This window comes from Lepisma saccharinum, chromosome 9, assembly GCF_977018435.1.
Source record: "Lepisma saccharinum chromosome 9, izLepSacc3.1, whole genome shotgun sequence".
Taxonomy (NCBI): Eukaryota; Metazoa; Arthropoda; class Insecta; order Zygentoma; family Lepismatidae; genus Lepisma; species Lepisma saccharinum.
In genome coordinates this window covers 58381908-58409721 of record NC_139237.1, presented here as the reverse complement: position 1 = coordinate 58409721, position 27814 = coordinate 58381908, and the positions used below count along the sequence as shown (strand labels likewise).

At 41.6% G+C, this 27814-nt stretch overlaps 2 protein-coding genes across 2 annotated transcripts in view; one reads left to right on the top strand and one right to left on the bottom strand.

Moving 5' to 3' along the window:
• Positions 1 to 15124, top strand: part of LOC145992683 (uncharacterized) — a 245492-nt gene extending 230368 nt beyond the window's left edge. The window contains exons 6-8 of the mRNA XM_083129063.1: positions 2856 to 2937; positions 11050 to 11142; positions 14852 to 15124. Coding sequence (XP_082985189.1) covers positions 2856 to 2937; positions 11050 to 11142; positions 14852 to 14853 — 177 coding nt within the window. The 3' untranslated portion in view covers positions 14854 to 15124. The remainder of the gene's footprint in view (positions 1 to 2855; positions 2938 to 11049; positions 11143 to 14851) is intronic.
• Positions 15125 to 22993: 7869 nt separating this feature from the next.
• The window catches only part of LOC145992680 (uncharacterized), a 42785-nt gene continuing 37964 nt past the window's right edge, over positions 22994 to 27814 (bottom strand). The window contains exons 3-4 of the mRNA XM_083129058.1: positions 26465 to 26937; positions 22994 to 25365 (exon numbers count right to left, since the gene is read on the bottom strand). Coding sequence (XP_082985184.1) covers positions 23553 to 25365; positions 26465 to 26937 — 2286 coding nt within the window. The 3' untranslated portion in view covers positions 22994 to 23552. The remainder of the gene's footprint in view (positions 25366 to 26464; positions 26938 to 27814) is intronic.

The window sequence follows — 27814 nt, the reverse complement described above, 5'->3', positions numbered from 1 at the left end:
CGAAGTACGTGTTGTGGGTGAATGGGGCAAGAATGAAGGACGCTACATGTGTTCCACGATGACAAGGCCCCAGAGTACATGGCCCCACCTGACGGCAGTGGTCAGGTAGTGAAGAGCACAGGCACGGGTGGCTCAGGAACGTCAGCTGATTGTACCATAGCGCCGTGCGGACGTGTGGGCTGATTTGAAGTGCAGCGTCAGGGAGCGTGTCAGTGAAAGAGCCGGTGCGGTGGTGGTGTGCTTGACGTACGACAATTGAGTACTTTGTTTCGAAGCCATTGTGACCAGTGTGTGTGTGTGTGCCACCTGTGCACTGCAGTACAGTATTCCATAATTGGCACTATCCTCACCGTACCATGGAACGCTACACATTTGTAGAACTGAGGGACATGCATTTTGTCTACGGCCTTGCAGATGGCAATGGCCGAGCAGCTGCACGCCTTTATCGCGGACGGTATCCGGAGAGGCGACAACCCGACAGCAGGTTGTTTTCGAACGTGCCCCGTACCCTTGGTGAATCGGGTGTGTTACGTGCAAGCCATCATGTCGGTCACCCAAGACATGTGCGCACCGCGGCGGTCGAGGAGGACGTACTTGCTCGCGTGGACGACACACCGTCCACTAGCACCCGTAGCATTGCACGTGCAGTGGGAGTATCACAGTCGACAGTGTGGCGTGTCCTTCATGATGATCTGCTGTATCCCTATCATCCACAGCGAGTCCACGCGTTGCAGGCTGGGGATTACCCACGACGTGTGGAATTCTGTCAACGACTGTTGCAGTTTTGTACCGACGATCCCCGTCTTTTGCGCCATGTGCTTTTCACGGACGAGGCAACATTCACCCGTGAGGGCATCTTCAATTGCCGAAACAGCCATGTGTGGGATTATGAAAATCCACATGCAGCAGTCGAGGTGCACCATCAGACCCAGTTTGCAGTGAATATCTGGGCAGGTATCATCGATGAACAGATTATCGGTCCATACCTGCTGCCACCACGTTTAAATGCCCGCCTCTATCGCACCTTTCTTGCATCAGTCCTTCCAGAGCTGCTAGAAGATGTACCCCTCAACGTGCGACATCGTATGTGGTTTCAATTGGATGGAGCGCCTGCACATTTTGATGGCACAGTGCGAACCCTTTTGCACCGTACCTACCCACAGCGCTGGATCGGCAGAGAGGGCCCCGTCCCCTGGCCCGCCCGTTCGCCTGACCTCACACCAATGGATTTCTTCTTGTGGGGCCATGTGAAAACACTCGTCTACGAGACCCCGGTGCCTGACAAGGAAACATTGGTAGCGCGGATACTTGCAGCATCGGCCGAGGTGTGTACCATGCCAGGGATTTTTGATAGGGTTCGCCAGAATTTCCTGCGACGCTGCAATGCCTGCATTGAATGTGGTGGTATTCAATTTGAGCAACTTTTGTAACAACGTCAGTCCGGGGTACGACTACGTACTACGTACTATTCCTATCTGTAAGTGCACCTTTGCGTGGCAATAAACCTCCTGTGCCCGTAGTTGCTGTGTTTGTCCTGCTGGCGCACGACCTCTGTGTGACATCCCCTCGGTGCTGCTACGGAGAATCCCTCGTCCCGCATTTGTTGTCTCCTTGACAGGTACCATTCCCCGTCCGGTCCTCTTTCTCTTTTGTTGAACCGTGCTTTGTTCTTGCTGCGGTGTCTCCCCACTGTGTTTGGGGACTCCCCACGCGCTGCATGTGTTTGTTTCCCGCTGTGCAATTGTTACTTCATGCTTCATTGCTTCTTTTGTCCCTACCGTTGTCGATCGCTACCCTTTCCCTTCACTTGTCTTGTGGGACACTCCTATTTCCTTTGTGGAACCCCATGCGCATGCGTTGCGCAGCTGCCGCCTAGTGTTTTTCGGATGGGCGACTTTGGTGTTCCTTTTGACTTCGTTTGTTCCGCCTTTCTATCTTCACTGGTACTGGCTGTACAGAGGTGTGAAGTTCATTTTCACACGTTTTCGGCGTTGTCTAGCTCCTCACGGAGGCATCTCTCGGCAAAGTGGAAGGGTATTTCATGGGAGGTATCTGTGGTTTTCGTTTGTACTATACCTTTAGCACCCTGTATATCTCGGGAAACTCTGGAGCAAGCTAACAGAAACAGCTAACAGGTCTCTGCGCAAGTAGTGACTCGGATCAATGTACTCGTGAGAGGGGGAGTGAGTACAGCTACCAGCCGTTTGCAGCAGCCCGCACTGCTTTGCTCCGTCCACTAGCTTTCTATACGTTGTCCTGCTCCACATATTCCCGAGACAATGTCTATTATTTAAGTTTTGAATTTCGAGGTTTTTTTAGTATCACCCGCTGGAGTATTTTCAAGGGAAAAATCAGCGAAATTAAATTATGTTAACTGGAAAGTTCTACAGTTCAAAATTATTTTTCCCCACGATTTCACCAAATTTTTTAAAGTATCTGATGTGCACAAAGTAAAAAGTAAGCCAAATTCTAGACATACATAACATATTAAAACTAATGAATTAGTTCTTTGACATACCTAAACCCGAAAGTCTATTGTCGCAGAGACCATTCATTAAAATCAATTTTGATCATCCTTACTTGTTGCTACCAGTGGAGTATTAACGATTTTCCTGTGCAGGGGACGATAATTTCTTTCAACTGTCACATCTTGGGTTGACTGAAATCTTGTTAGTTTTAGAAGCAGTAAACGAGCCACTAAATCGAATCCAGAATCCCTTAGCAGATGGAGCAGGTAAGTTCGTTTGTCTTTTTTTATATAATTTAATATTTCCGTGATTTTCTTATGTCCTAGTACTCTCATTATTTACTCTCTTTAGGTATGATTTTCTTCTAGTGAATGATCTTCTTTGCAGGGCAGCGTAAGTCAAGATGATTCCAGTGGAGGCATTGTAAGGCCACATGAGGAGTACCATGCAGAGGATCACCAGTTGCCAGGTAACAACGAAGGTCGAGTATATTACATATCTCTGTGAATGAATGAGATATTATGATTTTTTTATGGGTGTACGTAATTTAGCTCTTTTATGCGCATCTGGTTTAGCAACACTGCCAGGATGGCTGTATAATGCATTACGCTTATGGGAGCATTATTTTATTTATTCTCTTGGGAATATAAACATCCAATTGCGTAGAAAAGTACATGAACGAAAAAATGACTAACTAACTAACTAACTCTCTAGCCTTCTTAAACCCGAAGGTTCATGGCTGCAGCAACACAGGCCTTCCATCTTTCCCTATCTTGAGCAAGATCTATATACTCTTTTCCATCCCTACCAATTTCCCTTAGGTCCATCTCAACGTTGTCCCTCCATCTTCGTCTTGGCCTTCCTACAGGTCTCTTACCATCAGGTTTCCCAACAAGAATCCTGTAAACTCCTCTTTCCTCTCCCATTCGTGCCACATGGCCTGCCCACCTAAGTCTTCTTGATTTAATTATTCTAATAATATCTGGACATGAATACAAATTATGTAGTTCTAAATTATGTAACCTTTTCCACTCACCTGTCTCCTCATCCCTTTTAGGTCCAAATATTTTCCTAAGGATCTTATTTTCAAATACTCTCAATTTATGTTCCACTTTCAATGTAAGGGACCAAGTTTCACATCCATATAATACTACAGGCAAAATTACTGTTTTGTATATTTTAACTTTTAGTTTCTTAGATATTAAACGAGAAGACAAAAGTTTATGAAGAGAGAAATGACATGCATTTCCTGAATTAAGCCTACTTTTTATTTCCTCTTTAATATAATTTTCATTTGTTAATATTACTCCTAAGTATTTGAATTTGGAAACTGGTTCAAACGAGTTGTTATCAATAATTAGACGAAAAAATGACACATTGAACAATGTCTTGGTCGTCGGAAAAGTCGAGACTCCCATTTCATTAGCAGTAACTTCAAATTGATTCCCCATGAAGAATATATATGGTAAGCGTAAATACTTATTCAGCATATTTTTCAAACATCGTGTCTAGCTTAATAATCAACTTTGAAAACCGCTTCCACTTGCAACATGGAGAGAAATTCATACTCTCTTGTCCAGCCGTTTTCTTTTCTTTGCCCATTCCGACGATTTTGAAAAATGCACAACTAGTGCTAAACTATCATTCTTCCCCTTAATAAGGGAAGGAGACTCTAAAATCTTCCTCAGGGATAGTGTAAAAGACCCGTGCTTCTCAAACAGCTAATAACAATAGTTAAAACCACTGTTATCATTTCCCATCTATGTGAAAATGTATGCTAAAGAGATATCCAAGAGAAGTAAGTTTTGCAAATATTTAGCAAACTCCCTTATTGCCATTTAAGAACGATCAATTGTGATATTTGCAGGACAGAAAATTTAGTCGTATCTGAATACTTACAAAGGTCACATACATTACTAACTGTAAGGAATAATTCCAAACTTTTAAAAAACCTCTTCTGTGTTTGTTTGCTTGTTGGTATACAGTCGAATTACCTTATAAATTATATTAAAAATGGGCATGAGTCAGTTCGCAATTCTCATTCTGTGAGCTTTCCAAGTCATTTGCCGCTGTTTGCATATCCACCACCGTTGCATTCTCAGAGTTTAAGTCCACTAAATAACAAAAAAATACAAGTACAAAATACCGAACCACTGTTCAATGTGCCTCCACCAAGGATCAAACTCGGGACCAATCAATTACAAGGCGACAATATTATCACTACGCCACAAAAACTTCGCAAGAAGTAAAAATGAAATCCGCTATCGTTGACGTCTTTTGCCTTTTGTCTCAACCGTTTTCAAGACCTGGCATAAAATGCAAAGCTAATTCCCGTTTATCTCACGTTGTTCTAAGTGTTCGGCACATCCTTATCGAATGTGCCGACAATTTTTGAAAGTTTTCCATAAGCACGAGACTTTTAAACTGTCTGTGCAATTTGTAGTGTCTCCTTATCTTCTTAACGTCATGGGTATGTCCTGTGTAGGTCCCTTGACAACCTCACACTTTAACCTTTCTCAAGGGGGGTGGGGGTTCATAAAGACCTTTTTTAACTTTCGAGTAAAGATTGTACAGGACATGTACATGGTTTCAGTTCAGAGTGGATTCTTGAATGTCTATTCAGACTTTCCTTCCGATTAAATGCTTTGTTACATGTTGGACATGAGTATGGTTTCTCTCCAGTATGTATGCGCATGTGGGTTTCAAACCGTGATCTAAAAGCCATCACCTTGTTGCACACACTGCAACGAAGGCCACCTGGTGGGGTAGGTGAGCTATCAGATTCTCCCTGTCCAATTGGTGGTGTCAAATTACTTGCATTGTCCTCCATTCCAGATGTAACTAATGTTGAGTCTTCTGAGTTGCAAATCTTGGCTCTTGTTTGTGAGAGAGTGAAGTTGCCGAGCCCTTTATTTGAAATCTTATCAACTTCTCTGTTTGCTGAATGTCCTTCTGATACAACACTTCCTGTCCCAGTATTTTGGAATAAGTACCTGGAAGCAGAGTTGTTAATTTTAAAAATGCATCTTTTATGCGAGTTCCTCTCCATTCGAAAAACCGTTATGATATTCCAAAATTTGATAGATTACAGTTGCTTAGAATTCCTTCTAAAGCCTTCGTGTGGTTTGCTTTTGTTGATGTCTATAGATATTCGCAATAATATAATACACTTTTGTAGCCAGTAACTAATTGCGCTTATTTGTAGATAAGAACGAAAGCAAACCACACGAAGATTAACGATAATACTCTAAGAGGAATTCTAAGTAGATATAATATAAATTTTTTTAATATCATAGCTGTTTTTCGAAACGAGAGGAAATTTCGAAAGCGGCTATGCTGGCATCTGCCAATGATTTCAACCTTGCCTTAAAGAGGAATTTTCCTCGTATACTTTGAAGGGTGAAAATGGCCTCATGTGCCGACTAATCCAAAATATTTTAACTCATTCATTAATTCATAACTTAACCAGTAAGTGAAATTAGCATTCATGCATAATTTCCTTCTAAAGGAACTGACCTAAGTGGTCACAGCGCGCACGAAGTCGGGGGTCGCGGGTTCGAATCCCGGTCTGGGTATGGGTGTGAGTGTCCCTTCATAAATGTCATCATATCATGACGCATCCTCATCTTCATGATTAGGCAAGCGAAGCAAATTGAACCAAATCAATCAATCTAATGGAATATACATATAGGAGTCGACATACGCTACGAAGGCGATGTCTGAATAAATTCCCTCATTCCATAAGCAAGTATACTCAACGGCAAGATAAATAGTTCTGTGAATGTTAGTGACAATGGTTCTACATTAGCATGCAATGTTAATTGGACACTATCCATCGTCTAGTGCTTTAAACTACATTTATTCTAACGCTACCGTTTCGAGAGAACTAGCACCTCTTCTCTCGTCTTCAGGTGAAATTTTGTATGCCGGTGGTGAGAATCGAACCTACGACAGACTGTGGAGTTGGTTAGAGCAGCGGATTTGTAGTAAAAAGCACAGGTCTGTAGTGGATTCGTTTTCCACCACCGGCGAAGGAAATTTCACTTGTAGACGAGAGAAGAGGTGCTCAGTGTTAGAATAAGTAGAGTTTAAAGCACTAATTAGTTGATAGTGTTCAATTAACATAGTCAAAAGAATTAGTAGGTAAATTTTACATCGCCATTTTCAGCCAGTTTGTTTTTCACAATATGACGATCAGGAACTGTAATAAAAACGTCAACAAGCAGAGACATCTGCTTAGCATCAATAGGATTCCATTCTTTAAAACAACCCAGGATGTAGAACACAAAAGAGTGAAGATAGCGATGGACAATTTGCCTATTTCTTAGCCGTTGGCTGTACGTCGGTGGCAACAACTTCAGCAAGTTGTTAGCCGCAGGAAGTGAAAACCACGCAGTTTCGGGAGGAAGTGGCAGGCTCTGAAAGAACAAAGGGTGAGATGTTGGTTGCAGCATCGACATTTTTTGCCAATTGTGGAATGCAAGGAAAGGAGGCAAGTGTATTGTGAGAACATCATCACACTGCACACGCAAGCACACGTTGCTGCATATTGTCCTGCTATTTCTACTATTTCCATGGACTTCCTGTTTTCGATACACTGAACTGTGCTCTATCTATGAGTGCTCAAATCTTGTATTTTACTTGTGCAACTAATTGAAATTTCCTTGTCTCGCGATCGGATATTTAATTTACTCTAAATTCCCTTTGCTATTTACCAACTGAAACATACACCACAGTTCAACCGAGATGAAAAGGACCGAGGTAAACTCGAGAACAAAAGTAATAGTAATTTGTAGGGCTCGAAAGTTGATGACTTAAAAAACCCTCAAAAAATGATCTCTAGAATGACCTTAAAATTATTAAACAATGACCTAAAAAAAAATTTTGCTCTCAAAATGAATTTATAAATTACAAGAGAGTAGTTGAATGATTCGATAAAACCTGTTGCTTCGTGGTTTAAACTACCGAAAGAAAGAGGGAGAAAGGAATTAAGTGCTACTTCTCTTCATTTTTACTTCAAATGCATCTCAAGTCAATCGCCTTCTTTCATTGCACCTTATACGATACAGTAGGCGGTCAGCATCTACAAAATACAGTTATGTCTCGCGTGCATCAGATTATATTTTTTTTAATGTAGTGGCTAATTTTACTTTAAATAAATATAATAAATAACCCATGGCTCGACAGCCTCGAAGGGCCTTGGCCTATCACCCGACTGCCAGTCTCCCTCCCACAATACTGCATAAAGGTGTGGAGATCTTCAACCGGTAATGGGGTGACGTGGGGTCAGCACGTCGAACCCCCAGCCGTTATAGGAGATATCCGTGATCGGGTTACGGTACTCACTCGTAGCTTCCCAATTTCCTCACGATGGTGGGTTGCCACCGGTCCTATACACAGGCCGAGAACCCAGAGACTGAACCCAGGCGGACTTGAACTCATGCCATCCCGCACGGCTACAGACAGAGGAGGACAATTTCACTTTAAAACCACAGATTAAAGCGATAATAGTGGCCAGCAATGGAACCTCAAAATAGGCTTCACCAAAAATAAGTTTACAATAGTTAGGAAATTAGATATGTAAGTTATGCTAGCAAGAGCATTTAAAATTCAAGAAACAAATGGAAAGAAGCAATAAGAACCTCGAAAATGCCACAAATACTACCAAAAATGCTGAAAAACGACCTAAAAGCAAAAAAACTGGAAAATGTAAAAAATCCAAATAAGAACTATATTCTAATTGAAGGGAAAGAGACTACTATCAGATTTAGTTAGCATAGTTCAAGGCCCAGAAGAAAATATGTTTTTTTTTAACTTCCTAGTCCTAGTAATTTGCTTTCTCTTCGCGCTTCCCCTTCGGTTGGGCCCCACTGCCCCCGTGTTGCCACATGTATAGATTCACTCCATTACTTCATTGTTACAACTTTGACAACGATAAATACAAGACAGTTGTATTAATTCTCTACTTTCGCTGTGTACGATTTTCCCGTTCATGACGATACAATCACTTGGCCCTGAGTAATGGTGACAAAGAATGCCGCACGTTTTGGCAACGCAAGGGCAGAATTACTGACCACACTTCCTCTTCTCGCTGGCGCTTGAAAATTCGACGACAGCGCCACAGGGGCTTCCTAGTATTGGTTAAGCTGTATATAATAAAATTCGCCGTATGCATGTGTACAGCATATACGCGATTTACTGCTGGGGAGACTGGTAAAATCACGCCCCTTAGCCCAAAAAAAATATCCATACGCACTGAAGTCCTCTTACCAGGTCCTTAGCCAGAATTTTATTTCGTGGGGCTCATCCCTTACCAGCAGCCGCTACCTACAGGTGAAAAAGTGAGGGAGAGAAGCCCTGAAGATGAATTTCTCAGTATATTACAACTTATTATACAACATGTCCAATGCAAGTAAAATTAATTACCACTATACGCTATATAAATTATACATTTTTAGGGTTTCGGGTGGGGCTTCAGCCCCCCCCCCCGAGCCCTTCCCCTGGCTACATACCTACCTCTTACCCAAAGAAGATAGGCAGGAATTGGGTCTTAGTTGCTCAGGGGTAAGGCCCGTAGCGAGGGGTAGGCTAGGATGGCTGAAGCCTACGGCGCTATGAACAGAGGGCGCCTTTCAAAAAAAAAAAAAAATGTAAGGGGAGAAGGAAAACATGTAAGGTGTTACTCGGCTCTTATTCACATTCAAAATTTTCAAGAGATGAATTGACCTCTCCTTTGTGGGGTCATCACCTGACAATAAATGTCACCATTCAACTCGGTATGTAGGGGTCCCGGATTCGATACCCGGTGGAGGCATTTTGTGGTTCGGATTCCACTTTACACTGTAGGTCCAATCCCGATTAGCCTTAATGTGCATAAAGTGGGTTTAAAACAGCAAATCAATCAATCAATCAACTCGATATGTGACGTTACCTGTTCGCCCACGTCACGAAAAGCTCTGTAACATACTATCCTTTTCGACTTATGAGATTGATACAAAGTTACAGATTTACCCTCTAGATACTATATAGAGTGTCCGAAAAGTCACGCAACCCGGTTGTTTACGACCGTATAACGGAATAGCGAAACGGAATGAGAAGAAACGCTTTCTGCCAAGATAATGCCCTGTATATTGGGAAAATTTAGAGAGACAAACATATGTAAGAACATTCATGTTTTAATAACAAATGAGCAAAGTGTTGCCAAAGGCGGAAAAAAAATATTTGCAAATCATGTATATTGATGCACGGAACTCACTGAGGTAAATTATTGCAACATTTCACAATACCAACGAACAATTTGGATGGCCATCTAATGAATTTGACAGAAAAAGAACTTTGACGAAGTTTCAAAAACATTGCAGAAGGGAATAAATGGGCTGTTCCAAAAATCGATGTTTTCACAATATTACGAGGGACAGTGGCAACACTGTTGGTGTCACGTGTCACTAACAGACGTGTTTCACCTCAGGCTATCACACTAAGGCACTTTTAACGACAAAGGAGAAAGTTGGTTATTCTCGAACATATGCAATAAATTACATACACCTTGCAACCCTGAAATGTGGGTATCACTACAAATTAAAGCAAATGTTTGAGGTGTCCACCATTTTCTTGGATACATAAGTTGGTTCGCTTGATCATGTTCTCAGATACCTTCCTGAGGGTTGCAGCACCGATATTATCAATTTCCTGTGTAATGTTTCGTTTCAGCTCCTCCAATGTTCTGGGTCCCGTTTGGTATTCTTTCCCCTTTAAGTAACCCCACAGAAAAAAATGCGAGCGACTGGGCCATAAATCCTTGGATATTAGACGATCACCAAAAAATTATTTCAGCATACGAAGCGATTCATTAGATGTATGACAAGTTGCTCCATCTTGTTGTAGCCAAACATCACGTTCGTCTTCTTCCAGGAGATCAACGAATTGCATTATGAGATCCCCGTACACAGCAGTATCCACTGTTGTCTCAAAGTTGCCGTATATGGTTATCCACCGCCAGTGGCGGATCCAGAAGTTATAGTTGGGAGGGGCGAACTTCAGTCGGGAACCTCACCTCAACTAGAATCATTATATGGTACTGTGAACAAGAACCAAACTGACTTATTCTAGACATTATTATTATTACTAATTATCAAGGGTTCTCGAGCCCGATCACCTTTGGAGAAATGTTGCATATGGTTCGGTTTATTTCTGATTAGCCTATCATGAGTAAGAATCTATATTTTTTTCCAGCATGGAAGGAGTCTCATCAACCGTACAATATGAACTGGCACAGAGGGGAGCTGATGGGGCTGCAGTCCCATCCAAAATATTGACGAAATATTTTTTTTTAAATGAAAGCAGTGAAGAATGTCTGGGAAATGAAATCTCCTACAACGGATGGGGGTTCGACGTGCTGAACCCACGTCACCTCATTGCCGGTTGAAGATCTCCACACCTCTAGGTAGGATTGTGTGAGGGAGACTGGCAGAAGGGAGATCTGCCTAGGCCCTTCAAGGGCTTATTAAGCCACGGGTTATTTATTATTATTATCATTAATATTATTATAGAGTATTTACCGTACTTACATTTTTCCCCTCAGGTGGAGAGCCTTCCCCTGATGATGGTCTGGTGGTTCCTGCCCGACGCCAGTTGCACAGCAGGTTGCACCCACTCATGTTAGGTCGATATGTATGTAAGTAGAAAACCAACTTCTGAATTGATTGTAGTAATAGATGAGCCAGCTTTTGACTGAAAGCTTGCTGGGATTTCTGTGGGGAGGGGGTGTGGGGTACTACAAAGCACCTAATAAAACACAAGAAGAATGAGAATAGTGTTCTTTGTCGCATTACTTCAGAGATAATGTTTTCCCGTCTTCTTCCCTTGTGCGCAGATGAAAGCAATTGAGACATATACATAGTCAATGAACCAGTTCTGCAGTATTATTTTCATGACATTGTTTCTTTGTACAAATGCAATTTTCTTGTTAATTATGATTAGTCAACAGCCGACCTCCGTGGCGGAAGCGTTAGCACAGCTCGTTACGACAAGTCGTCCCGGGTTCGCTTCGAATCTCTGCTTGGGCATGGGTGTTCTTTGTGAGTGTTCCATTCTCATCGTCGCGATTAGCCAAAATCTGAAGAAATGCGACGCTAAATAGCAAAAATAAAATCAAAGGTTGATCAATAAATAATGATTGAGGGTATATTTTGTAACAAATGTAATACATTGTTGAGAAGCTGGAGAAAATGTCACGGGAAGTTGAATGATTTTGAATGTATGGTATAATGGAGATTGAGAATATTAACTATCCTGTGACAAAATCTGGTATCAAAACCAGAAATGCATTTTAGCTGTTAAATTGATCAGAAAATAATGAGTACCGATATAAACAGGAAAACCAGAAAATGAAGTAATTGGTGAATTACTTTTAAAAATTGGTGCTGGTGACTGTCTATCGTTTATTTAAGCAAATATCTGTTCACCGTAATCCATTGTCTCTTTATTTCAAACAAACATTGCTCTCTATGTATACGTTACGTAGTTTCTGTGAATTATATTCTGATATATTATCAACAGGGACGGCGCTACAGGGGAGCTAGGGGTTTCAGCCCCGCCAAAACAGATTTCAGCCCCTCTGTCGCCCCCCTAGATTTTTGTAGTGCTGTAGACGCATTTCGACCGAAAACTTATGAAGTAGAAGTTTCCATTTTCCATTTTAAAACTTTCATTGAGACAAGTACAATGTTCAAGTACATTTTCTAGTACGGTTAGATTGCATGGTTACTTTATTCCGGTGTGTTCTAAAATCAAAGGTAGCTGCAGATATGCCTGGATAACAGTGGCCGCGGTGGCTCAGTCGGTAACGCGTCTGACTACCATGCTAAAGGTCCCGGGTTCGATCCCCGGCCGGTTCAAATCCGGGAACTTTTCTAACGGTGGAAGCGGCCCCGGCGCCCACCCAGCGTCGAATAACATGGGTACCTGGGGGAAACCCTGGGGGGTAAAGGCGGTCAGGGGCGTGATGCTGATCACATCACCCCCACTCACGACCGGATCAAGAAAGTGTGGGGCGTTACCCCCTATACGCCTTCATGGCGTGGTGCTATGCACAGGGGAACACTTTACCTTTACCTTTTTAACAGTGGCCACTGTTCATTTGAAACTAAGTAATTGACCAATCATGAGTCGCCAAAGTTGCTACGAAATCTGCTACCTTCCTGATAGGTGGACGTATTCAGTGGAGGGTAGTTTGTTCTTTCATTGTTGGCATATACACCTGAATGTGTACAATTATTAGCCTCTATAAATCGTATAACTATCGTATATTTCCAAATAGGTCTAACAGATGTGACAAATTATTTTTTATAAGTAGGACGACGCTCAAAATCTTAAGAAGCGTTCTGCTCGTTAGTTCCTCATTCGAGTACCGACAATTGCATGAGTGTTAGCGATGTTCTCTCATTGGCGTCATCATTATATCTATCTTTATCGTTGCAAATATTCGAGAGGGAAAAATACGATGTCAAACAATAAAATACTACACAATCTAATTCTTAAATGCTAACAATTGGAAAGATTAAAATTGTGCTCCCTGCCCCGATAGTCTAGCAATAAAATTGTTGCCTTGATATCATGGGGTCCCGGGTTCGATTCTCATGGAAGTTACATTCCATTAAGTGCTTCTCATTCTATTAGGAGCTGTAGCTCTCGTTCCGATCAGCCTCTGTGCATATAGTGGACCTTAATACAAATCCAATCAACTATCATTGCAATACCGTGCGAAAAATCATCACGTTTTGGCAATTTTATTGCTCGGTGTTCTAGTCCTTTGTACATGTTACTTAATTCTCATTTACGAAGTTAGAAAGTTATTTCTGCAGTAACGTCTGATTCTGTGCAGAAGAAGGACCAATCTTTAAAACGCATCTAAAACAATTGATCCAATTCTGATCAGAAGTGATGCATAATATATTCTGAAATAAACTTTTGATCTTCAACAGTTATTTTCACTAATCAAAAAGTCCAGTGCAAGAGTTGCAACTCTTGCAACAAGAGTTAATTGCTCTTATGTCAATGTATTTGTCTCCTAGTGGGGCTGAATTAATAATAATAATCCTTTGCGCGACAGCCCATGAAGGGCCTTGGCATACCTACCGACTGCCGGTCTCCCTCCCACACTTTCCTTTGTCACCTCTAAGCGTGGAGATCTGCAACCAGTATTGGAATAGTCGGGGGGTCAGCCCGACGTATCCCCAGCCGTTATAGTAGGTTTCCCTAATACGTTGTCGTCCTCTGATAAAATCACAAATTGCACCCTGTTCTAATGTCTAGGAAAGGGAAACCTTTCATTTCAATGACATTGCAATAAAAGTTGCAACAAGAGTTCAATGCTCTTATGTCAATGTATTTGTCTCCTAGTGGAGCTGAATTTGTAGTGAAAATTCCTTGGACGTTATTTCCGCATCTTCCCCGTTTTTAGTCCTAAGTTCTGAATTACAGTCGTTGAACAAGAAAAAGTAAGATATTTCATCATGGCATAGAAAATGGTATCATTTATCAAGGGTAGTATTGTTAAGTTGATGCCTACTTTTTTTTAACTTAGAGTCGCTTTTCTGAAGCATGGAAAGCTGCAATCTTTCGCAACTCCCTACTGTTGCGATTTAGACAGTTTAGAGCATAGATTTATCTAGATTTTTTATTGGGGGGTGTAGGTTCGCATTTAGAGTGGTGTAAGTGTATATTTGAAGCCTAAATGACTATAAAATTGGGTCTTTGTGGAACATTTTAGGGGTTGTTGTGGGTGTGGGGATAAATCACTGGTTTAGGGTCATGGCACACTATGAGGCATAAAGGAATTCAAAATAGAGACCCTTCAGCAGCTGCTTGGAATAGTAAAAACTTTAAGAATTGCCTTTTACGAACTTTACAAGTTTTTGTTATTGAAATGTGCATCCCATGCGGCTGCTTGCGGCAATTCAAGTGTTTGGTAACGAGAGGTTGAGTGCTCTGTCTATTCTGTCCTTTGAGAAAGAGCTTGCAAATGTATAGCATTTAAACAAGGGTGTAGCTGCTCGTAAGAACAAACGTATCTTATCGTAGTTTCTTGGTGTGATTAACTTTCTCAAAAGTATTCACACTTTTTACAATAAAGTAATTTTGTGTGATGGAACAAAATGCAACATCTTAGTGATTCAATTTGGATCTGGCTGTAAAATAAGTCACTGGTAAAACTATACCGCAGTAACGTATTGAGTAAATAACTTATAGCCAGCATTAGTTAGCCCCCGAGAATTTGACTCCGAAATCTGTAGCCTCCCCACTTATTTCAGGCTGGCGCCGTCACTGATTATCAATCTACAAAACTGTGTTCACACCATGTTTTACTTGCATTTTTCTTTCAGAGCAAACAGTATCTCCGTAAAGACTGCAAAGAAGATTGTTCTAAAGGAATTTGCTAAAAATTTGCACTACTCATCAAGATCTTTGCTCTCTCTAGTCACGTCTTCAGTCAGCACAAGAAATAACAGGAAACCCAACGTCTTCAGTTTGATTATCTCCGAGGAAAGTGAACACGGCAGTTTTCTCTTTTGAGTCTACCCAGAATGCAAAGCGGCGTAACATATGTAATCAAATTTTCCGTATTTTGTTTTAATCATTAACGAGACTTGCCGGAATAAATTCTGATAAAATATTTGAATATCAATTTACATATTCATGATTAATATATTATTTACTATATTCATAAAGATTAACCAATTCCAGGGAAGAGCGTTTCCGATGATGTAGTGGTGAAGTCGTCGTCTTGTAATCAAGGGGCCCATCCCCCCCCCAAGACCAATGGCGCCAACCTCCCCAAATCTCGTCATGCGCCCCCCCCCAATCACATGAAGTATTTAATTACGATAGCGTGTCTACTGAAAATAACGTTTTTTAAGCTTTATTGAACACTATACTTCATCTGCCCGTCCTCCTTAAACAGAGGTTTCCATCCCCCAGCTAGACCAGTCAAAATATATTGGGTGAATGTAATAATTCATTTTATTTGACTACAATAGCCTGTTAAACTGTCCATATTTTTTAATGGTTCAAATTTTCGAAATAACGGAAAGTGTCATAATTATATAAATATGTATTTAAACAGTATTTGTGGTGGGAGAAGAAGATTTTAATAACCCACAATTTGGCTGTTTAACACAAAGTCTTACACAAATTAAGATCGAAAATTACAGAACTAGCTGAAATTCAAGGCCGGGACGAGAATATAATAAGATGCCTCCTTCAAAGAACTCACCCCCTCTGCCTGGGGTAATTAGAATTTTTTTAGTAATCCATAGCAATAATTACATGGATATCATCTTAAGTGCAAATTTCACTTGCTAAAGCAAATTTATCCTGCAACAATAAGTTAGAAATTCGAATTTGACACTATTTATTTTATCAAGTAATGTGCAAGGCGTTACTATGAAGTACACAGTTAGCACTACAACTATTGCGCCATAGCCTACAGGGAATCAATAATACAATAATATTGCTAGTAGAACCATATCATCAAAATGACTCACCTGCTTTAAATGAAGCATTATGCCGACACTAAGCATTATATTTTAAGAAATTATATTATTAATAAATATCGAGAATATTGTTTATGTCTTGTAATGCAGCTACAGTATAATTCTTCACAATGGTCTCATGAAAATGCCAGACGCATTTTTGTAACACAATATTGCGAGCGAAGCGAGCAAGAAAATTATTATATCCATTTCTTTGCAGGCTTGCAAGAATATTAATTTAATGGGACGTCAATACTTTCATAGAATCCATCGATATTTACTCTTTTCCAGCTTATCTTTTCCCATGTTTGGCGCCGAAACGTGCGCATACCATATCGCTAAATATATTTTCCAAATATAATGTTCGAACCCTAAAGAAATCCCTTGACAATCTATTTTACACTTTATTAAGAGCTCCATACCTCCTCCCCTCAAATTTAATATTCAATCCTCCAACCAAAATTTTGGACTTACTGTTGATATTGAAGAGTACCTAGATATTACCCCATCCAAAAGAAAAAAAATCGTCGCCAAACCACATTTTCCGCCACAATCTCAGATGTAATATTAATACACAAGAGTTGGATTTCCCCCCAAATTTAATGCTCAGCCCCCCTTAACTAAAATTTCCAGGATAATCTAAGATTTAACACTGATATTCAATAGTTGGATATTGCCCCCTCCCCCAAAACGTTTAATCTTCAATCCCCTACCAGAATCCACGTGTCGATTTAAGACCCAGTGTGTAAGAGTTGGATATCCACCCTTCCTTAATAATAATACTACCCGTTATAGTTTCCTTGGCAGTCTAGAATTTGCTATTTATGTAACAGCAATGGATAGTTAATAACGTAATTCAACTTGTGCCAAATGCTGAACTGTTTCACATCAAATTTCCATCACAAAATATCGTCCTCCCCCCCCAAAAAAAAAAAGTTGCTTGGACGTAACGTGAGTCCACAAACCCACCTGTGGACTTGCTACCTCTAAATACTTAATTTTCTTCATCTAATGGATTAAATATGGTGTACCTAAGGTGTAAATGTCTTTACATTTATTTTGGAAAATATATAAATGTTGAAATTTATATTACATTAAGGAAAAAAATCCCCCCAAAAAATTTCGATGGCGCAATCTGCGCCATAATCCCCAATCCCTGTGGGCACCCCTGGCTCCGGGTTCGATACCAGGTGGAAGCACACAGCTATTCGGATCTCACTTTAAACTGACGGTCCAGTCCCTACTTGCTTATATGTGCATAAAATAGCTGTAAAATAAACACAAACACAATTCAAGAGGAATTCTTGGCCCATAGTTTAGAGGTAACAGTGTTGCCTTGTAACCTAATTCCATTACCGGTAGAAACACGTTCTACAGTATACCTATAGTATAAAGCTTCGACTTTATACTATAAGTTTACGTCCCAATTAATCTATCTCAACATAAAGTGCACTTAAAACTCTGACAATTCGTAAAGAAACAATTTTATGAATCCACTTTGCTGTAAAAAGTAAGCCGCGGTAGCTCAGTCGTGTCGACCTTCGTGGTGGAGTGGATAGCACAGCACTCTATAAAGACAGGAATCCCGGCTAAGACTTGGATGTTTGTGTTTGTCCAAAAATGAGTAAAAACGAGAATACAGTGAAAATTGACATGTGTGAAAGTTTGAGAAATGTGTGAATGACGGGGGATACTGCAGAATAGGGGTATTCCTTTTATTTTTTTTAAAAAAAAGGTCATTATGGCGCCTGACTACCATGCGAGAGACCCGGGTTCGATCCCCGTCGCATGAAGTGGGTACCTGGAGGAAACTGGCGGGTAAAGGCGGCCATGGGCACCTTTGACCGTGGTCGAGAAAGTATGGGACCCTAGCTCCACACCCCCCATACGCCTTCATGGCCTGGTGATTGGCACAGGAGAGCACTTTACCTTTACGCATTACCTTTAACTTTGCTGTAAAACGTAATAACATAGATCAACATTGCACGCTAACATTAACATCGTAGTTAAGAATAATGCTCGTAAGACTCAAGAATAAAAACAATAAAATAACCAACATGAAATAGAAATATCTGAAGGTGAATATAGTCCTCATACTAATGCAGTGACGTGCGGTGACGTCGACACTTGGGGTAGCAGTCAGTGGCGTGCTCAATGGGGGGGGGGGTTGGTGTGAGTCACACCCCTCCTCCCTTTAGGGCCAGTATTCCTTCAAAAAAGAAGAATGTCAATAACAGGAAAATATTGCAAAATTATGAATGAGTACTAGAAAAAAGTACACGTAACCTCCACCCACATTCGAAAATAAAAAAACTATTTGATTTGACTCTAAGCCAGAGATCCTGGGTTCGAATCTCGGATTGGCCATTTGTGTTCTTTGTCTGTGTTCCTTCATTTATTTTGTTGTACCAAAGGTGGCGGAAAAGCGAAGTAAAATAAACCAATTTGAGCAATCAATCAATGATTTGATTTCATTTTTGTTACTTAGCGTCGCTTTTTTGTCACATTTGGTTAATTGTGAAGATGATACGATGAAACTGATGAAGGGACGAGCACAGGGAACGCCCATGCCCGGGTCGGGGTTCGAACCCGGAACGCCTGGTGTCGTAGCGCGCTGTGATAACTACTCCCCTGCGCTTGGTTGATTTGGTGACAGGAAACAAAACACAACACACTTTGTAGTTTCTTCAATGATATTCATTTGACTTTTTGAGTTCTGAGATACATTTTTCATTCCAAATTATTTCACTATTCACTGCAACACATAGGACAAGAATGCGCACTCATCACGGGTTCGAATCCTGGCCTGGATTGTTCATATGAGGTCCCTTCACCAATTTCATCATATCATCACTCAATCCTCATTTTCGCGATAACCAAATGTGGCAGAAAAGCGAAGTAAAATAAACCAAACCAACAACAATATGAACACGCGTTCTCTTGCCCAAATAAATACATCCGTATTTATGACTGTTACAGGCCAATAGATTAGTATATTTAAATAAAACACTACTAAAACGAGAGTCAGAGAGAGCCTGAGCACATATTTGTAATTTAATCATTATATATTCCATATTTGAAAAAGAAAAAAAAGAAAGAAAGCATAACATTATTGTCTGCACATAACACGTTCCCATTTTATAAATAATAAAACTACATCCCATATTATACATACACACATATTGTACAACGTGTAAAAGGTTGTGTAAATACAGAGAACATAAGTACTGCAGAAAATTTTACCCTGTGTTCTTTAGAGGATTTTCAAAAAAAATATGAGAAACCAATCCCCTATCTGTCCTATAGGAGATAGACTGGGGGACCTGAAAGCCTGGGCTTTCAACCATTGCAGCGGGGGGCGTGGGGGCAAGGGAAGTAGGGGTAGAAATCTTCCTTTTCCTTGGGCCGGCCGTTTCTACCTGGAAACTGGCCTGGCTGAAGAAGAGCTCCAGCTTTGCCCGCGGAGAACACTGATGGACGAGAAGCGCGTGCAAAAGAAGGTGTTGCATATGAGCTGTGGTGGCTTTAACAAGACAATAAATATTGTGATTTGAATATAATTCGAGATGGGAGATTGATTGATCTATCTCTGCTAGACTAGCTACTCCTCAGTGCACGTCACTGTACTAATGTATCCTTCTATGAGCCCATCAAAGCCTTTCTTGCTATAGTGTACGTCACATCTACTTATCCCTGTACAAATTTATTTCATTTAGTACACCAGCAAAGGAGCAAAATGCTTTAAAAACATATTTTCCCTGCATGGAATCTTAATAATTGGCATCCATGCTAAATCAATCAGTCATACAGAAGGTCGTTTCACGTCCATGGTAACAAAGTTAGAACCCACCTCACCTTAAGAAAAACCGTTACGTCACGAGCGGTGGTGCTCCACGTGATACCCCTGTCTTGCAGAAAAGGCCCTGCAGCGGAATTTCCATTGGGGGAGACTGCGTTGAAGAACACATTGGTCCAAACGATCATATTCCTCCTGACAAGCTTTCCAAAGACCCTCAATTGTGCGGGGCCGTCTGCTTCCCAAGGCTCGTTTCAACAACGGAAACCCACAAAAATCCATGGAAGAGGCATCGGGGGATTTTACAGGGATGTCTGTAAAGGGGATTGCATGAATGCCCGTTTCACGTGCTATCCGATCCATGTATATCTGCGTGGACTTTGCCATATGCCTGGAAGCCTTGTCCTGGTGGATGACAACACAGGATGTGTCGCTGCCATAGAGAGAAGGAATATCATGTCTGTAAAGTGGCTCCAAAATATTCGTAATTACTGCATTTACTTTAGCCTTTTTTTCCACTCTGCGCAGTGGAAGTTTGCCGTTATGGCAGTAAACGCCAACAACCATGAACCCGCGTGGAAAACTTTCAGCACATTCACGTACCCACTCAGATCGACCTCTTGCATCACGTGGACGATAGTGGACGGCCCCTTTTTTTACCACATCCCGACAGATACACCCAAGCTTCATCCAGGGACACCACATACTTCCAGCGGTCCCCTGCCAGATGGCGTTCGTAGAGCTTCCGACTGTTGTTCTTCCTCTCCTGGACATGTGAGGCACGCAACGTATGAACTTGAGCCTTGTGCTTCCGCACAAGTTGTAAATCTTGGGCTATGATGCGATTCACAGTTGCAGGGAAACGTTGCACTGCCTGTGCAATCACTCTTTGCGTTGCAGGGTTTTCACATCGCACCAAGGATCTCACTTTCCGCACAACATCGGAGGAACGCTTGGGCTTCCGATATGCCCGAGGCCCACTTTGACTGGTTCCAGCAACAGGTACGGTGCAAGCTTTATGGCGATTCAACACTGCATTGATACCCTTCTTTGACACAAGGAATGCTTTCATGTGGCACTGTTTAATTATCTTGCTATAACTATAACCAACGTCGGAAAGGGCACAGATGAACCCCTCCCAAAAGACTGGAATTTTTGGTGCCATATAAACACTCACTCACACACCAACCATCGTCTTTGTATGTCAACACACAGTACTTTCGTTTTACTGGCTCTGGCTGCTCTGTGCTATGCCTACGTGCTGCTCCTTGGTGATCTAAATCGTTGCCATCAACGTGAAACAACCTTCTGTAGGTCAGACAGAAATGCCAGGGTGGATGCCATTAAAACATTTGACCTTGAAGACCATTGACAGTGTAGAATTTGATATTTCAAGTTCTTTAATTTGTCTAAGCTGTGTGTAGTCTTTGGAGTTACTAGTAACTTTTTTTTTTCAAGTAACAACATCGACAGTTATTGGCGTCGCGAAGGAGTAAACTCCCCCCTTTAAAATTTTCGTCTTTCATTTTAAATTATGAACAGCTAAAAGTTCCGTTAATTAGTATTCAGGCAGAATAACTTGGTTGATTTGGTGTTCTTAGTCCACTTTATGCACACTAAGGCTAATCGGGACTGGACTTACAGTTTAAATTGGGATCCGAACCACTATGCGCCTCCACTGGGTATCGAACCCGGGACCCTTTGATTACAAGGCAACGATGCTACCACTGCGTCATCGGGGAGGAGGGGCAGACTAACTACAGGAAAAATGAGTTACCTAGGAATATTGCATGTAAAATGTAGGGAAGAGTCAGAACTTCGTGTTTTCATATTTTTCCGTTTAACTCAAAAAAGTAAATTGTTTTCTGAGTTTTTAATATTCCAAGATTGGAATTCTTTGGTCAGACATCACACAACGTAAACTATATGACTGAAATTCCACCGAACTTTAAATGATTTTTCTTGAGCAAGATGTACAAAAGTTAATACCAAAATACACTGCGCATTTTAATATTTTAACTGAATGAAATATTTTAAAAAAAATAAAGAAGAGATTGTGCTGGAAATCAGTGGACCGACTAGAAGCTTAGTTTGTAACAAATATCTATTATTATTATTTAGATCTATCAAATAACCTTGTCCCCTTTCCACAACAATTGCTGGCACTTTTCTTCTTCGTGGAAGGAAACTTTATTTTCAATATTTTGATAAGAGGTACAGAAAAATATTCTGTAACATAATTCGACGGTGGTATGCACATAATATATATGTAGAAAACGATATTTTATTTAGGAAATATTACAATTACTGCAATTACAAATCATAGAAATGGTTCTATTTTTATATACGGATATGAAACAGGCAATCATATGCTTACAAATACTTTGTATTTCAACCATACATATATAACTAAAAACAACAACAAACAAAAACAGACAGCTCACCGTAATATCTACAAAAACTGAAACGGTTAATTAAATCACAGCCCAAATTGTATGTAAGGAGTACGCATGCACACACACACGTATTGATCCGAATGTATATTTGGTAGTTGTAATCATATACAGGGTGCGGCAGAAATATTGAGACGATATGAATTTGCAAAATATATATTGCAATTTAGAGTAACAATGAAAACACTTACATGACTGGAAAGTAATGCAAAAGCATTTCATGTGATGCCTATGTCTTGAAAATAATGTCACTCAGGTGAGCACAATTTTACCTCAAACAAATCTCTGCACGTCGACGTACAGGAGTCATAACCTTGTGTAGCATCTCCATCGGAATTTGCTATATTGCAGCGCGAATGGACTACAAGTCATCCAACGTGTTAGGTCGTGTCATGTAGATCTTTTGCTTCAACAACCCCCACAAAAAGAAATCACACCCTGACGTGACATGATCATTCCTGGAAACATCCCACGAACAACCGTCATCGATATCCCCGCTATGTGAGGTATGGCACCATCTTGCCGGAACCACGGCTTTACCACGGCGCCTATGAAGACCAAGCCTACGCAGTTCTGGCTGTAGAAGGTCTGTCAGCATGGTCACATATCGGGAGACTTTCCAGATGCTGCACAAGATTATGACTGCTGTACGTTCGACGTGCTGAGGTTTGTTTGAAGGAGAATTGTGCGCATCTGAGTGACATAATTTTCAAGACATAGGCATCACATGAAATGCTTTTTATGTCGCACCCTGCATAATATTAATTACGTATTTGCTACATTATTTACCAAGAATTACGGTTTTGTAACTCTTTTCACTAGTGAAATTAGTAGTTTATATAATGCCATGGGGAAAAGATGAAATGAACACACACACACAGTGATATACATATATAGACTATACATAGACTTGTAACTAACCTTATTTTTATTTGTTTCGTGTATTCAATTGGTATTGTCTATACTTGAAACACGTTCAGAACACATTTACAAAATAAAATGCTCCATTTGGTAATTTTTTCATGTATTGTCTTGAATTAGTAATGTCATAATTCACCATGTTCTAAACGTACTTATTACTTTATTGCTAATACGATACAAAAATATTCATTTGTTACACACATACGCACGCACACAGAGACACCCACATACATGCATACACACACCCACACATACATACACATACCCACACACACATACACAGGGAAGACTAGTCAGTGACTAGATGTAGATCCCAATCTTCTGTAGAACACACATGCACATGAATGCACATCACTCCTGTAGGAGTAGCAAATTAATACAGTCATAAATCTGTCTCGACAGGTTTAGACATGAATTCAGTCATTATAGTTACTCCCTGAGACCACTTCTCGTGAAAGGCTGTTTCCAAAGGGCTCTTTCTCTCGTTATCAAAAGTAATAAGTTCCCCTGGGCCTTTGAGACAAATCAACAGCTCCTGCAGTATCACAGGATTTCTACGTTTGACCGCAAGGTAGATGCACTTCCGGATCATTTTCACCGTGAGGAACTTGCAGAGTCTCTCATCCAGCAGGAGCCTGACGCAGTCCTCGCTTTCCTCCTGAACAGCAATCGCCAGCGCCGTATTCCCGTGCCAATCCTCCGTGGCAAGTTCCCGTAGGGAGAGCTGATCTCCGTTAACGAAGAGCGAGATGATGAAGTGGTGCTTGTTCAGCGCGGCGACGTGAAGAACAGTCATCCCGTCTTCCCAATCCGTCAGGCACAGGAGGGCTCCGGCTTTCATCAGAAGGCCGACGCAGTGATTGTGTCCTCCTTCCGTCGCCAGGTGGAGAGGCGTCCTTCCCCTGGCGTCTCGAGCGTTCACCTTCTTCCTGAAGAACTTGTCCTTCAGCAACAGAGACAGCTCCTTGGCGTTGCCCTCGCTGGCCCATCTGTGCAGAGCCGTCAGCTGTGCGTCGTCCACGGACGTCTTCCATCGTAGCTCGTGCAGGATACGAGCGCAGTTCATCCTTCCCTTGCGCATGGCAACGTCCAGAGGAGTGTTCCCCTTCCTGTCCTTGGAGCTAATCAGGTGCTGGCACCTCCCGTCTCTCAGCAAAGCGGTAAGCACGTCGGCACTGACGTGCCACACTGCTAAATGAAACACTGTCATCCCGTAATACACCCTGGGGGTCATGTCGCATCCAGCTTCGAGAAGAATCAGCACTATTTCGCGTACTCCCAACTCTACCGCCAGGTGCAGGGGAGTTCTTCCCATCCCATCTCTCACGTCTAGCAACTTATCTGCACCAGAGTTGTCCTCGCATATGGTTTCTCTATTCTGAACAACTTCTGCTTCCATGTTTCCGTCAATATCTTGAGTCAACTCGATTATCATCTGAACACAATCTGGCTTCTTCCTCAAGACAGCAAGGTGAAGCACCGTCCTACCTTCCACGTCCTTTGTCAACAACAAACCTGATTTTGTCTTCACGCAGTACCTCAGAAGAATCTGTAACAGGCTCAAGTTCGACTTGTCTGCTGCCACGTGTAACACCGTCTGACCAGTTTTGATATTATGGACGCAAGGATTTGCACCTGCAGCCATTAGCCTAGCAACAGCATCCGACCAACCTAACTCAGCAGCCAACAAGAGAGGAGTCCTGCCTTCTCCGTCTCTCCAGTTGAACATAACACAACTCCTACCATCATCCAAAATCAAGTCGAGAAGTTCTTTGGTTTTATCACTGTCCACAGCAAGGAACAAGGAGTTTACATCGTACCCCGGATTGCAGACCGTAATCTCTGCACCGGCTCGCAAAAGTGCTGCGGCATAATCCGTTTTCCGACGTTGAACTGCAAGGAGCAGAGGCGTTCGACCCTTATAGTCGCGATATTCTAAGGGAAGGAGGAACCTATCGTCGCTGAGGAGTTCTATCATAATTGCTGGGTTAGGGTTTCTGACGGCCTCGTGAAGAACCGTGGATCCGTCGTTTTCGCACCACATCATCGGCTCTTGCACGTAGTCCATCAACGTCCGCACTGTCGATACCGACCCGAACACCACTGCTGTCAGAAGCAGCTCACTGTAGCCGAACCTAAGAATTTTCCTCGCACTGTCATCTGATCCAACCAGCAAAGAAAATGTCTCGTCGAAACTGAAAAAAAGATTAATAGAAAAGCTTACATTAATATCAAGGTTTAACTTATGGGTAAGTATTTTGCAGAGACAAAATTATCTTAGTAAAGCATAACTTACACCACATGCCATCATTTCACTAAGTAACCGAAGTCCAATTTTGACATGTATTTACTGTTTCCCCAACATTTCGCCACATCATGTGGCTTCTTCAGGAGTTAAGGTAAACAAAGTTTAAAATATGGGAAGGTAAGTTGGGTTAAAAAGGTTCATATTGAAGGTAAAAGACAATGAAGAGTGCCCTGTTACTGCTTACTAGTCAATTATTTTATTACGTGAAGTACAGTTACACGTCAAACTACTTGTTAAATACTGCGTTAACTAAAGTCAACTAGGTGATTTTGCATTAAAATTATAACGAAGAAACTAACTTGGTTAGATATTTGAGGTTAGCTAAACAAAAGAGATGAAAATACATAAGAATATATTACTGCTGGTCCTTCTCCATGGCCGTGCGGTCTAAGGCACCATGCTTTGGGCGGCGGTTGCGGAACGGTGGCAACCCACCATTCTAAGGGAATTGGGGAGCTCCAAGTGAGTGAGCGTAATCCGGTCGCGAAGTCTTACAACGGCTGGGGGTTGGTCGGGCCGACAACCCGCTCCTCTAGTCTGGTTGCAGATCTCCACTCCCCCTTTTGGCCCGCGTGGGAGGGAGGCCAGCAATCGGCAGGTAAGCCAGAACCCAATATTTGGCTATAGGATTATATTATGTTACTGCTTATTTGGCAAAGAGCAGCCGGTGTCCGAATGCAAACTATTCTGATTTTATCATCCATACGCGTACATATGATAACATCCCATGTCTCGTTTTAAATGCTTTTGGGGCCTACATTACAGAATACTAACTTAACTAATTTAAACTAGCACTTACAATGTATTGATTTTCTTAAAACAGGAATAGGTAAATCACAAATTCCAGTGTTTTGTTCCATAAAATGCAGTTCGAAAATGTATTTTAATAGTATGCTACAGAAAGACTGTCAATATATACACTAAAAAGGTTAAAAAGAAATGTGTTGACAACAAGAAATTTGCCTGAGTCAAGATATTCGACTTACCTTTTGACATTTGCGACTGATGGTTCGAACACTCCGGTGAATTCCGATCCGATGACGTGTAGAGGCTTTTTCCCTTCCAGATTCTCCAGACTGACGTCAGCAGCAGCGGCCAGAAGGGCAGCAACGGCCCTCGGCTCCAGTCGCCTGGAAGCCAGGTGAAGAGGGGAATCCCCGGAGCTGTCTACAGCGTTGACCTTAGCCCCTGCCTCCACGAGGGCAGCGATGCACTTGGGGTCGTTGGCCGAATGCAGGGAGGAGAATCCGTTCTCGTCTTCCAGCGTGACGTCAGCCTCCGCCTGCAGCAGGGCTTTGACGCAGCGTATCCTTCCGCGGAAGCTGGAGAGATGCAGCGGCGTCCTTCCCTTCCTGTCCGCCTTGTTCACCAGGGCGCCGTTCGCCAGTAGCAGCAGAACGCACTGCAAGTGGCCCTGCCATGCAGCAAAGTGCAAAGGCGTAGCCTGGTACAGGAACGTCTGGAAATGTATATAAAGTTAGTCCTTGGAATTGGTTCTTACGCCCTTATAACTAACATTAACCTTCAGTTACTATTTTGCTCCAATGAATGGATGAGTTACAATTTTTGTGTCCGTCGGTACGTAAGACAATTTTAAACCCTTCAAAGTTTACGAAGAAAAATCCTCTGATCTAAAAACCATTAGCTTAGAGTTAAAAAAAAAGTTATAAAGAACCCCCTGAGAAGTGTTAAATGTGCAAGTTTGTAAATGAGCCTGCGCAGGACAAACACAACACAGTAAAAAGGTAAGGAGATACTAAACGCTTCCTCAGACATAGTAGAAGAGGCCAGCTCTTATCAAAAGCTAAAAAAACATTTGTTAAAACACTACCATGTCCAAACATGGATGATAAACAGTTGAAAAGATTTGAGTCCGTCTGAGTAAAGTAAAATCGGCACATTCAATCAGAATATGCCGAACGAACACTTAAAATGACATTACAGACACGACACTTTGAAGGGTCCAGCCCTTGCAGTAAGGGCCCATGAGTAAAACGACTGTGTTCAGTATGAAGTCGAGTTAAAATTGCTTCTTTTAGACAGGAGAATGCCATACCATTTGCTGAGATAAATTCAATCATATGTCCCCCACTGCCGTCGTGATAAAGCTATCACCTTGTAATCAAGGGGTTCTGGCTTTGTTCCAGCGAAGGTGCATAGTTGTTCAGATTCCGCTTTACCCCGATTAACCTATCTGTTACATTTTAAACATAAAGTGCACTCAAAAAGAAACTGTCAAATTCAATCACTTCTTGATTCTAGAGATACAACTCGATGACGTTACTGTCATAGACGTCCGAAGTTTTTTCCACGGAGGGACAAGCAAAGTATTTTTC